This window comes from Mizuhopecten yessoensis, unplaced genomic scaffold, assembly GCF_002113885.1.
Source record: "Mizuhopecten yessoensis strain PY_sf001 unplaced genomic scaffold, ASM211388v2 scaffold9847, whole genome shotgun sequence".
NCBI lineage: Eukaryota > Metazoa > Mollusca > Bivalvia > Pectinida > Pectinidae > Mizuhopecten > Mizuhopecten yessoensis.
Genome location: NW_018408252.1, coordinates 863789 through 876968, shown reverse-complemented (window position 1 = coordinate 876968; position 13180 = coordinate 863789). Strand labels below are relative to the sequence as shown.

General features: G+C 39.5%; 1 protein-coding gene across 1 annotated transcript in view; it reads left to right on the top strand.

The window, feature by feature from the left end:
• LOC110458931 (carbonyl reductase [NADPH] 1-like) overlaps positions 1–12398 on the top strand; it is a 16757-nt gene extending 4359 nt beyond the window's left edge. The window contains exons 2-8 of the mRNA XM_021510913.1: positions 691–772; positions 1096–1274; positions 2004–2116; positions 4715–4843; positions 9728–9881; positions 10512–10575; positions 11588–12398. Of these exons, the coding sequence (XP_021366588.1) occupies positions 691–772; positions 1096–1274; positions 2004–2116; positions 4715–4843; positions 9728–9881; positions 10512–10575; positions 11588–11685 (819 nt within the window). The 3' untranslated portion in view covers positions 11686–12398. The remainder of the gene's footprint in view (positions 1–690; positions 773–1095; positions 1275–2003; positions 2117–4714; positions 4844–9727; positions 9882–10511; positions 10576–11587) is intronic.
• The last annotated feature ends 782 nt before the right edge of the window (positions 12399–13180 follow it).

The window sequence follows — 13180 nt, the reverse complement described above, 5'->3', positions numbered from 1 at the left end:
TTACAATGACATTATCAAATCTCACAATGCCCAGCGATATTTCAGCAGCCGTCATGTTTATTTACATTGGATATTGTAGTTCCGGTCAGTGTTGTAATTAATACGCTAAGAATTGTGTCTCGTGCGGCATGGTAATTATGGCTCGTGCGGCATGGTAATTAAAGTCCCATCAACGGCACAGCTTTCAAAGAGGCTATATAGTGACAATGCCATGCAAATGTAAATATAATGCATATATCCCCATTCATGGTCAAAGTACAGAGAATGAAGACAATCTTATTCCATTATAATACCCTTAATTTGTTTGCCTCATAGATGAATTTTCCTAGTATACACAATTCTTTAATAATATGGACACTAAATAAATGAAAGACTTTAAACACAGATGGTGTTTTTTTTCCAATACTAGCTTTCGATAAAACGGGAAATGAGATTTTGGAATTGAGGACAGACTAATAAAAATGAAAATCGTCCTCCACTTCAGAGGGGTAGTTACACTGCTTACAATATCTCCGTTCTCTAGGTAGATTATTATACCTTCTAACTTCTACAGCTAAAGACTGGGTAGATGTACGGTTTCGGGGTAAACAAATGCGACATTTCTTTGGTGTATATTTTGTGAGGTAAAATTGTAATGATTTTCCGAAATCTATGACATGTCTTTACACATTTATATAACACCATTTACAGGTAACTGGTGCTAGTCGAGGACTGGGATTGGCCATTGTCCGCGGTTTGTGCCGGACATTCCGTGGGCACGTGTATTTGACAGGTACGTAAATGTATACAGGCCTATGCATATATATAACACAAAGCTGATGGAAGAACAATCATCAATCTGATGCACTTCACTTCGTAAAATACTACCCAAAAATCGAAAGCTTACATAATTACCAAAATTCCTATAGGTAATGAAAAATGGAAAGGAAGACAATTTATTACGTTTTCTACTTTGCCAACACATGTAATTTCACTCCGTATATCATTAGAAAACTATTCAAATTCCCCAAGACACACAAGCACAGCCTGATAACAGATATGGGACAGGAAGGCAAGAACTTACTTAATACATTATTCAATTAACTTTTTGAACAGCTCTCAATAGTGAAGAAGCCGAAGATGCGATTAGCCAGCTTCGATGGGAAGGACTAGATCCGAAATTTTACCAGCTGGATATAACCGACAAATGCCAAGTGGAAAAATTGGGGGAATTTCTAAAGAATTACTACGGAAATATTGACATACTGGTGAATAACGCAGGGATAGCATATACGGTATGTAGGAAAACGTGTTTCATCAGAATTTCAATATTGATGGCTATTGCACCAGTAAAATGTGGCGAATTAGCGATTTACTGAGAAAATGAAAATGTTGCATAAAAATGTGTAGTCATCACTAGTAAATAGAGAATAATACATGACTTCTTTTCTTTATCACACCCAGTATCAACCCAAGACTTCGATATCAGCACGTGGGCCGAACGCCCGAGGGCTGATATTGGTCGAGATAGATCTACTATCTTAGGATCTACTTTCTATTGAAATATTAAATCAGCCATTGTTGAACTGTTGGTAAACAAATGGCTTCGAATGACGTTGCTGGTGGTAGATGGGAAAAATTAGAAATGTTCCAAAAGGGGTATGATATTGGTTTTTACGGGCTGATACGGAGAGGGCTGATACGGAGAGGGCTGATACGGGTTTTGGGTTGTGATACGGCGGGGGCTGACATGGGTTTTTGGGTGTGATACGGCGAGGGCTGATATGGGTTTTGGGGTGTGATACGGCGAGGACTGATACGGATTTTTGGGTGTGATACGGCGAGGGCTGATACGGATTTTTGGGTGTGATACGGCGAGGGCTGATATAGGTTTTGGGGTGTCATACGGCGAGGGCTGATATGATAGAGCAATTGTGTCGTATTATTAGTAAGTATGTAATAAAATTATTTATCACATAATGTTGTGTCATCTAGGATACTAAAACATTGTTGTTTCATTTCAGTCGAAGGATGTGGAATCGTTCAGCACGCAGGCAGCAATGACGTGCAGGACAAACTTCTACGGCACGCTTCACGTGTGCAAAATACTTTTCCCGTTACTCAGATCACATTCGAGGTATTTACGAATATATGGTCATTACAGAACTTGTTTACCGTCAATCGTAACATTAAACATTAAGTTTATCATTCTGAACAACTCCATCAAATGCAAACTGTTTTTACTTTTCCGATAAATGTAGAATTATTCGGCCAATACTGCAATGAAATGTATGGTAGTGTCGGTTTAAATATATTCTGATGTACATTCGAAATCACTTTTTGCAAATCAGTAATAAAGAAAGTAAACGGAGAGAAATCTGCAATCGTTCCTACCGATTATCTAAAAAGAAAAAGTACAGTTAGTCTTAAGATACATATGATATATGCTTGAGGAATTTACGGTAATTCTCACACTCTCCTGTTGGTTTTTATTCTGGTGTTAGGTAAATCTAGATATCCTCTGTCCCTGTCACCAGACTAAGCCATTTTGACAGATAGCCAAAATGTCTAAGGTCTGGTGTCAGTGCCAAAGGATACTCGGGCTAGATATGGCTAAGTTGGCAGATCTGCTTACAATTAATCATGATTCTACGGGAATATAACGATGCGGAAAAAAACTTATACAGGAAGGAGAAGTCCTTCAGAACGATGGGGAAGACATTTGACCGGTGAATGTAAACAACACGACAGTATGACCATCTACAAAATGAATTGTAAACAGCTCATTTACCGTATTGTACTCAGAAATAATGTCAATTCCAAGAAATAAATGATCCAAAGCTGTCCTTCATCCATTTTGTGCCGGAACGCAACTATTTCACAGAAAAAAACCCAACATCGCTGCAACCCGTTATACAATCTAGAATAAAAAAAAAAACATTTGAAAAATAACAATTCTTTTGTATATTTCTCAACAATTTCTCCGTGTTGGTAAATATGGATTATGAAAAGATTCATGTAGCACAGCCAATACATGTTATAACACGTATTGGTTGTGCTACATAAATCTTTTCATATACTCTTTTGTATATTTGCTTAAATGGGGGTAACGAATCACAAGATGGTTCCATGTCCATTTCGTGGTAGTTCAGCCTTGTAATAATTTATACATTGACGTGTCAAGTAACATGTAACATCCTTTTCTACATTGTTTCAATAAAAGCAGTTTATATGACACAGGTGTACCCATCTTCGATATCCGGGGATTACTCTCACTTTCGCTCTCTGCACACCTAGAATATGTCATAGCAAAATTGAAGGCACAAAGATAGCTGTTTGATTGGTCTCAGGGGAAAAAAGGCCTGACTAATTGCTAGGCTGAAACCTGTCCTTCAAAGTCAGTCAATTTATACCGTGATGCGACCGCGATATTCTTTTGATGTACATCAAAGGATCAAACAAGCCATCTTGTCCCATCAACAAGGTCCCTGCAAGAAGGGCGTACGAATTGTACCTGCTGCCCCCATTGCATGATCGTAAGAGGCGACTGTATTTGGGTTCTTATCTATTCTCTTCTTTCTAAACAACTTTCTTCTTCCTAATGTCTCCCCTGACAATGCCTCACTTTTGGCCTGTAGTAGAGCGTTCGCCCCGGTGAGGAAGGCTTTAGGTTCTGTCCCCTGGCCGAGCCATACCAGTCTGTAAAAATGGTAGTTTCTACTCCTGCTTAACGCTCAGCAATTTAGGAGTGGGACGACTGGTTCGCCCGTTGTCAGCATAATGTGACCGGGTGGGGGGTCCTGCTGGGTGTCTTCGGCAGTATGTTTCAGTGAGGTAGCACTATAAAGTCGGCATCAGTTCCGCGCTATCACAAGGAGACAAACACGAACATATGGCAACCTCCCAAAACACAAGCATACATCTTGCACACAGGGAAGACCGTACTTAAATGACCATAGCTGTTGATAGCGCGTTTAACAATACTAAACAAAACAAAACCAATTACCAACAAGGTTGGCGCACACTGAGCCTTCAATTTTGCAATGACATTGTCCAGGGGTGCAGAAAGCGAAAGTGAAGTACCCCTGGAGTATCGAGAACGGGGTGTACCAAGAATCTTCTTTGTGGAATGGCAAGTATATAGGCTAACTTAATACGTATACTGTCCGTGTGTACTTGTGTGCATTTCAAATATTACCTCAGTGTCATGTGACCGCTAAAGAAGGGTTTATTATATTTACCTTCAAATCCGTATTCATGTCTTAAGACAGCAAAGCTGTGAACAGGGGAAGCCCTGATGCACTTGTGTAACCCAACAACTCCGTGCTCAATGTTGATTGGAATGGTCGCTTCCTCATGTAATCAGCCCCTAATGGAAAAGTCATCAATCACTAATATCAGTCAGTGGGTAGGCGATGACAGATAATGCACAGCAATTGTGACCATCCTATTGTTTGTCTTGTTCTCAAATATCTTTTAAATGGAGAAGATGTCGTTACTAATCTATCAAACTGGTCGCATTCATTAGATCCTCAGAGCGGGCAGCTGATAACAGATAATAACGGCATCTCATTTAGAAGATTGATCACAAACGATAACATAATACTAGCTTAAAAGTTTGTATTAAAGCTGTTCATTACGCTTAGTCAATGAAAACCACCAAATTCAATGACCGTTACTAAGCTAACACTTTGTATAAATCTATTTGTTTACATACATCCTCCTTTTCATTCAGGGTTGTTAACATCTCAAGCAATGTCGCCAAAATAGCAATGGCGATGTGCAGTGACCAAGTGAGAGATCGGTTGACAGACTCCAATCTTACGATGACAGAGCTTCAACAGCTGATCCACAGTTACGTCAAGTATGTATACAAAGGCAGTTTTACAACGGTCTCCCTTGTGATACGCCTCCCCGAGGACGGGCATTGGATGGCGCCTTTAAACGTACATATATGCGTATATGCACTTGATTACTTGGTGTTTTGTCATATCAGGAGGCACGGTAGTATAGTAGTAGGACGCCGGGCTCGTGACCGAAGGGTTGCGAGTTCGAGTCACGGCACGGCACTGTGTTGTATCTTTGAACAAGATACTTTACTCCGCTTGTTCCAGTCTACTAAACTGTAAATGAGTACGTGGTTGGGCGGTGCTAGAACTGTTGAATGCTAGTTGTGAGCGCCGAAATGGCAGTACCGGCTGTATGCTCCCCAGGGAGTTGAGAAAGATATTGGCTGGTTGCGAAGGCCCTATAACCACGGATAATAATTTGTGCAACAAATATGAAACAAGTTATTTCAACTTATATTAATCACTCTTGTTGGCCCCGATGTTAGCGCGGGGGTTCTTTATGTGGGAGGAAACCGTAGTACCCGGAGAAAACCCACGTGGTTGGGCAGGTAACCCCATACCTGTTCACGTCTGATCGGGGAATCTAACCCCGACCGCCTTGGTGAAAGGCATTTTTTATTTACAACAAAAATGTATTTGTATGATTGGTGCAATCGTTTTGATGTTGATCAATCAAATGCAGGGTTTTAAATATCTCGTGCTTAAATCTAACTGAATCGGAATTTCAACAAGCTCATTAACATGTTCTCTCTCAAATAATGAAGCTGATCACCCCGTGTATAAATCTGCGCTAGATGTTGGTTACATAGCCCTGTCATCTGTTCTAAAATCGAGTATGATTGAATTCACAATATCAAAAACGTGGTTTCAGACGAATATGACGTCATCAAAATAAGTCACTTGATAGACATTAAACGCAAACAAATGAAAAGAACTGTTACAAACAATATTGAATTATTTGAATACCATATCCAACACAATAGTTACCATGCTAAATGTTTTGGTGTTACATTTGGCAGTTGATATATGTTTGTGAAACAAAAGGAAAATCACGACATCGAATGAACGGTCATCGTCCAGCAGTGAACAACGGGGAAATTAGTCCAATACTTAAATAAACATTTAAACTACCTGACCCTTCCATTCTTTCTCTGACAGTTCATTTGTAGAAGGATTTTGCCATCCAACCAATAACCCTACACTGATAGTACTCCGTACCGTAGACAACCAATAACCCTACACTTATAGTACTCCATACCGTAGACAACGAGCGGAGCATAACATAAGACTTCTTGGCACGGCTGCGTCACCACTAATAGGATGTCAGCGAGGACTACACTAAGGACGTCGTTCCGTAGACCACAGTAGCTGTGACAGCCTGTCCGTATCTGAGGAGCTCTCCGACCTCGGAGCGTGACCTGAATGGGCAGGACGTTTGAATCTTCGAAGGGTCTGGTTAGCGGCAACTTCGACCGAACACCGACTTCGTCAGTGAAGTGTAGACGTAAAACACCTCAACCAACCAAGGCTACGCCATATTGATGTAATGGTCGAGTTGACGCTGTAGGAAATTTGTCACGTCTAGGAAGCAGTCATATTAAAGTGGCGTCTTTGTTCACAACTCAAAATAGACGCAAACTAAGCAATGGAGATCGACATTTAAATAGTCCAAACCACAATGTAACGGTCAAAGACCTGATGGAAAATCTAGAGAAACTGTTTTGGGTGTTCGAACCGTACTGTATTCGCTTCTTCTCTTTGGATTTCATTAAATCATTGAGGATGTGACACAAGGTCGTCTCTCTAAGCCTGTTCGAACTTATAATAATAATTCTTGGTTCTAATTTACCGCTGTATCGCAACCCAGTTCGGAGGTCGTCTCAAAGCGGTTCACAAATTACTATCCGTGGTTATAGGGCCGGTAACGCAGGATTTCATGGAATTCGCCAACGAAGTGTTAGATGCCATTTACACCAGTAACTGGCTACACGAAATGTCTGTTAAAGATAACTTACCAAGGTATTTCAGATACAAAAGCACCCCGTTAAGTTCCTGCAGTTATCCTAAACCCATAGCTTTCAAACATATCAATTACACGTACACACTTATAGCGGCTGAATTTAAATGATCTTTGAATAATTTTATCCACGTTCTTGCTTCATGTCCCGTGGCTACTCTAGTCAGACTGGACATGACGTCACTGGCGATCTAGATATTACCCATTAAGCCAAGCTTCGGGAGCTTTCCATGAAACGTTCTAAGTACCGAGAGACTCTACTTACTCTAAGACTTCTATTCATTGGAACGTTAACTCATTAACCCCTGAAAACACATTTGAGCTCTTCCAATTAAAAGGTTGGAATAGTTCATTATGACATTTCAGGGGTGATGAGTTACTTTCAAAGTCAAAACGAGAGCATGCCGAATTGGACTCACTTTTAGAGTCAAATTTATCAGGTCCACCATTCAAAAAAGAATTAGATGCTTGAAATATGAAATGAGAACAAATCCCAAATCTGTATTTCTTGATTCGATGTGTAAACTACACGATGCTTAGGTAGTTGTGTCTGCGGACAAAGCAAACAATATGATTTTACTTAAAATATTATCTGGTAAATTGCGACATGTGGACTAATATATTACACATAAAAAAATATGGATAAATGTGTCATGTTGACTTCCCAATCACATATGCATGTAAAAGAGTATCTTTATAATTGTCTCATGTTGACAAATACACAAATGACCTAAGCCGTTAATAGGACGTTAAACAAAATTAAACCAAACCTTGAAAAAGTACAAAGATAACTAGAACTGTGGGTGATGCAGGTATACTTCAAGTTTGATTAAGATATCTTTAATGGTTTAGAAGTTATGCCATGGACAAACTTTGGTATTAAAAATAAACAAAGGGCCATAACTGTTTATAAAGTCGGGCATAAAATCTGATTTTAGTGCGAGAAATTCCGCCTTCCCAAGATTCATTAATATGGTAAGTATGGTCAACGTAGATGAAGAACATGGAACTTATGCTCCGGACAAACTTCGGCATTAAAATTAAACAAAGGGCTATTACTCTGTATATAGTGAACCACAAGACCTAATTCTATTGAACTGCACACCTTCTGTGGGTGATGCAAATATTCTCCCAGCTTGATCAAGATATCTTTAACGGTATGAAATTTACGGGCCGGACAAGAATTTACTGAAAATGTGAACTTATTTGACCTATGACCTTGAGATGAAGGTCATAGTGACCTAATTCTAGTGCACTGCACACCTCCTGTGAGTGATGCATGCATACCTAAAGTTTCATCAAGATATCTTTAACGGTTTAAAAGTTATGGCCCGGACAAGTTCGATTAGAAGAACCAGAACCAGAAGAAGAAGAAGAAGAACCAGTACTAGTACAAAATGTCTCCTTTCATTCGAAGGGGAGACATAATAAGACAGGCTATTCAAGAAGAGCACCGAATTAACTTTAACATGTAAACATCCTGAAAGGTATCGTGCAGCTTATTAGTTAGCTGTCCCTGTTGTCATGTTGATATTAAATATCGATGAAAGCCGTTGAAGTAGTAGAGTATGTGGTGTCATTGGTTTCAAGCTGTGGAGGGTATATACGGTCGATGATGTCAATTAATATCTTTGTTATGCAGATCAGATAGCTCCACGTCGATATATCTGAATTTTGAATTGAAAGACCTGGCAAGATTTTTACCAACAGTCCTGATAAGCTCATCACTAAATTTAGCTGGCACAGTGTGTTCCCATATAAATACATACAGTCTGCTGGAAAATCACCGAACTTCACAAACATATTGTCAACCAGGAACTCAATCATTACCACAATCTTGTCCACTGTGCTCCAGAATAATATCACCGTTCGCCTTTCTTAACTCTCATAATAAGAGAATGTAGACGTTCCTTAAGTTTGGTGTGAGGAATCGGAAAGAAAAGGGACGAAAAGTCAAAAGTTTCAATAGAAGAAACAGTTGTAGAGGAGGATGTTCACGATTGATCAAATATCTTTTGAATTCCTCAGAATCCACAAACCCTTTATTCCACGGTTTTGTTTAATTTTGTTAACGTCCTATTAGCAGCTGAGGTCATTTAAGGACGTGCCTCCATGTGTGTGATATATGCGTGCTTGCGTGTGTGTATGCAGGAGAAGGGTATATTGTCGTGCTTGCCTCCTTGAGATAGCGCGAATCTTAGCCGACTTTGTAGTACTTTCTCACTGAAATGACATGCCTAAGGCACCAAGCACAGCATTCCGCTCGGTAACATTATACTGATAACGAGGTATCCATTCCAATATTTCAAGAATCTCAATACAACTGCAACCCTGATTTAACGGTACTTAGAATGGTAGTGAGGAATTTGAATAATGGCTCGGTTGAGCAACTAAAAGAATCAGCGATTAAACGTTGTTTTAAGGATTCTCCGAAAATTTCGGAATCCAATACAAAAGAGGCAGGTCTGTATCATTATCATTAGTGGATATTCGAAAACTTTTGTAATACAGAAGCATAATTTGTTAGTATTTTGTCTTTTGGAAAAAAAAGGAAAATGTTTAGGTAGGGTTTTTCTTGGTTATATAAATAATCTTTTATTTGTGATTAATTAGTAAATATTACACAATTATCCAGATATTTTTTTTTCGCACCTCAGACAGGAATGTTCTACCTGATACCCAAAATTAGATTTTTCTATTTCGTCCGATCTGTCTGGGACATATCCGCGTCAATCCTCGGACTTTTCACACACCAATGAATTCATCCCCTTACTCCTCGGTTGGGGTCATGCTACCGAGTCATAGAGGAGGCTACATATCTCGCAGGTTAAGTAGGCTAAGTACAATGTACCTGTCTGATTATTTCAAATTCTGATTCCAGAGCCACAGAGTCTGGTACACAGGTAGAGGAGGGATGGCCTATCACTCCGTATGCTGTGTCTAAAATAGGGATCACAGTAATGACCTTCATTCAACAACGAGAGTTCCACCAGAACATCCGGTCGGACATCCGGTCGGACATAGTAGTTAATGCCGTAAGTGTACGTTTATCACATATTGAAACGATTTATGTTTGCATATCTTTTTCAAAAGTCTCTGTAAGTTGATTATAACACATTACATCTCCAGCACACACTCACACAGGCATACACACACAGGGAGATATTAGCCAGGTGGCATAGGACTAGTAGTTAGCGCCTGATAAGGCAGCTCCTGCGAAGTCCTTAAAATTGTATTGATTAATGTATATGCTAATTGTGTAAATTAAATATCTATGTACTGTAAAGCGATTTAGAGTGGCTTTTGTTAGCTAGATAGGGCACTATATCAAATGTTGTATTATCATTATTACTGATATTTCTGTTTAGTATGTTGTTTGATTGTCGCGTTGATGATACCATTCTTAGCACAAAATTAGATAATACTAATTTTATACTAGTATCTGAAATTAAATTAACGTTGTAAAAATGTTATCAAAATTGTTGAAACAATGTCAATTACATGGTAGGGGAGACAATTCCGTCTTTAAGTATTTCAGAGTTATCTTCTCTTGATGACGTTACTCTCACAAACCAATGACGTAACAATCAATACCTGCTCACAAGAGAAGATAACTCTGCAATACGCAAAGACGGAATAGTTAAAGGGGGATCTGTCTGTTTCAGTGTTGTCCTGGATTTATAAGCACAGCCATGACGCGCCACCGAGGGACAGCATCACCTGATCAGGGTACATATCCAAAACCTTTCATCTCGCCTGATCCAGTACACATCAACCTGATGTCATAAGTCATTAATTAATCGTTCTAATCAGATCACTTTCCACAACCGTGTGACGTCATTATTCATTATCGGATCTTAACTGATCACGTAACACAACCTTATGACGTCATTTTTTATCAACATGTCGTACTTATCATGTCACACAGCCATATGAAGTCAATAAAAGATGTTACAAGGACGCACCATATCACATCTAACAACTATGTGACGTCATTAATCATTATCATGTTGCATTTGATAACATAAGAAAGGCACACGACGTCAGGTCACATCTGATCGCGTCCACACAGCCATTTGACGTCACTGATCATTTTCATGTCATACTTGATCACGTCACCGATCATACGACATCATTAGTAATTATCAAGTCGTACCTGATCAGGTCACACAACCACTTGACGTCAGAAATCATCATCAAATTGTACTTGCCCGTCACACAACATTGTGACGTCAGTAATCAGTATCAGGTCTCACCGTATCACATCACACATCCTTGTGACGTCAGTAATCATTATCAGGTCTCACCATATCTCATCAGACAACCTTGTGACGTCAGTAATCATTATCAGGTCTCACCGTATCACATCATACATCCTTGTGACGTCAGCAATCATTATCAGGTCTCACCGTATCACATCACACATCCTTGTGACGTCAGTAATCATTATCAGGTCTCACCATATCTCATCAGACAACCTTGTGACGTCAGTAATCATTATCAGATCTCACCGTATCACAACACATCCTAGTGACGTCACTAATCTTTATTATGTCTTAGCTTATAAAAAAAAGAATGTGTTAACATTTAGAGCGAGCAAACATCATTTAGAAATGAAAAAACGAATTTGTAAAAACCTTTTCTTTAAACTTCAATGGAAATCAAAACGCATTTGACATAATTTGAATGACAGTTTAATTTTATTTCAGTGCTGTTTAGATTGATTTGCCTTATATTACAGGTGCTGACACGCCCCTGTTCCTCGCGAACCTTCCAATGGAAACAACGAGCCCCTGTGGCGATTACGTCATGAACAGGGAGGTCCAGTCCTGGGGCTAGTTTGTATTCTCTCTTTGCTGCCTTGTTCTCTTGTTTTCAGAGAAGACAACGACGAGGGATCATCTGATACGCATCGTGTTTGTTTCCATAAACTTAAAGACATCGGATAGAAGATAAAGGTTTTAGTCGACTCTTACGACTAATTTCTCGAAATCCCGGGTCATAGGGATGACATACGGTTAACCCGAAGTGTTGCGGGTTCGAGTCACGGCACGACACTGTGTTGTATCTTTGAGCAAGATACTTTACTCCGCTTGTTCCAGTCTACTCAGCTGTAAATGAGTACGTGTTTGGGCTTTCAGCATTATACTTACGTTTCCGACACTATCGCTAGCTCACTATAACGAGCTGATCTGTTTGGTAGCAAATCAACCCTAGTACTCGATGTGGTGACATTTAAGATTCCAAAAATCATTGGATCAACACGACTTTTTTTGTCATCAAATAGTAGAGCTTGATGATAAATCAATATTGGACATGAACATAGTTTATACAAGTATTTACTTTGTATAAAAATAAATACACAGGCAGTGATCTTAAGACACAAAAGTCTTCCACGACGGCCGGAAAGCCTCGGTCTGACCCGAATTCTGCACCCGAGGGTAGACTATCCATATCCCATATAACTACATAATTATATCACATTCTATTCATCTTGTAACTTCACGTGCGATGATATATGCAGGATACAGTATACATTTTAGAGTAACCAATATTTTTGTTTCGATTTTTGTTTGGTTTTTGGTTTGTTTGTGTTTTACGTCCTATTAACAGCTATGGTCATTTAAGGACGTGCCAGGTTTTGGTGGTGGAGGAAAGCCGGAGTTCCCGGAGAAAAAACACCGACCTACGGCTAGTACCTAGCGACTGCATCACGTAGGTCTTGAACCCGCGACCCAGTGGTAGAGGGCTAGTGGTAGCCGAGTGTCAGACGCCTTTATCACTTGGCTACTGCCTTCAAGTCCGCACGTTTTCTGAACCAGCTGCAGATGTCGCGACAGTTCATTCGATCATTCATATCTTTATTCCTCCAAACATGAAGAGTTATATGAAATACATATTTTAAATAAACATTAGATATAAGAAAATTAATACAATTACAAATAATGCGCAGTTCGACGGGGACAACTTTGAATGAGTTTTGCACATGAGTGATGTACAGTCTCAATACGAGACCATTCAGTTTCTGTTAGAGAAAACCAAAGTTCACAGCCAAAGAGGCTTCTAGGCAAAGCAATAGGCTTATGTAACTTTGCACATGTTATTGGATTGATCCCAGTACCGAAAAGGTTACAATTAATGGAGTAGGGCAAAACATTGAGTACGTAGCTTGTTCACAATCGTATCGATGTCTTGACAGCCGGGTTTGAATTTGTTCAAGAAGATGCCGACCTGTTTTGTCCCATCAGCCTCTGAGACGACTTCATTGCCGGGGAACCAACTCCCGAGTCGTCTTTGAGAAAGCATTTTACTTTCATTAATGACAATCACAACA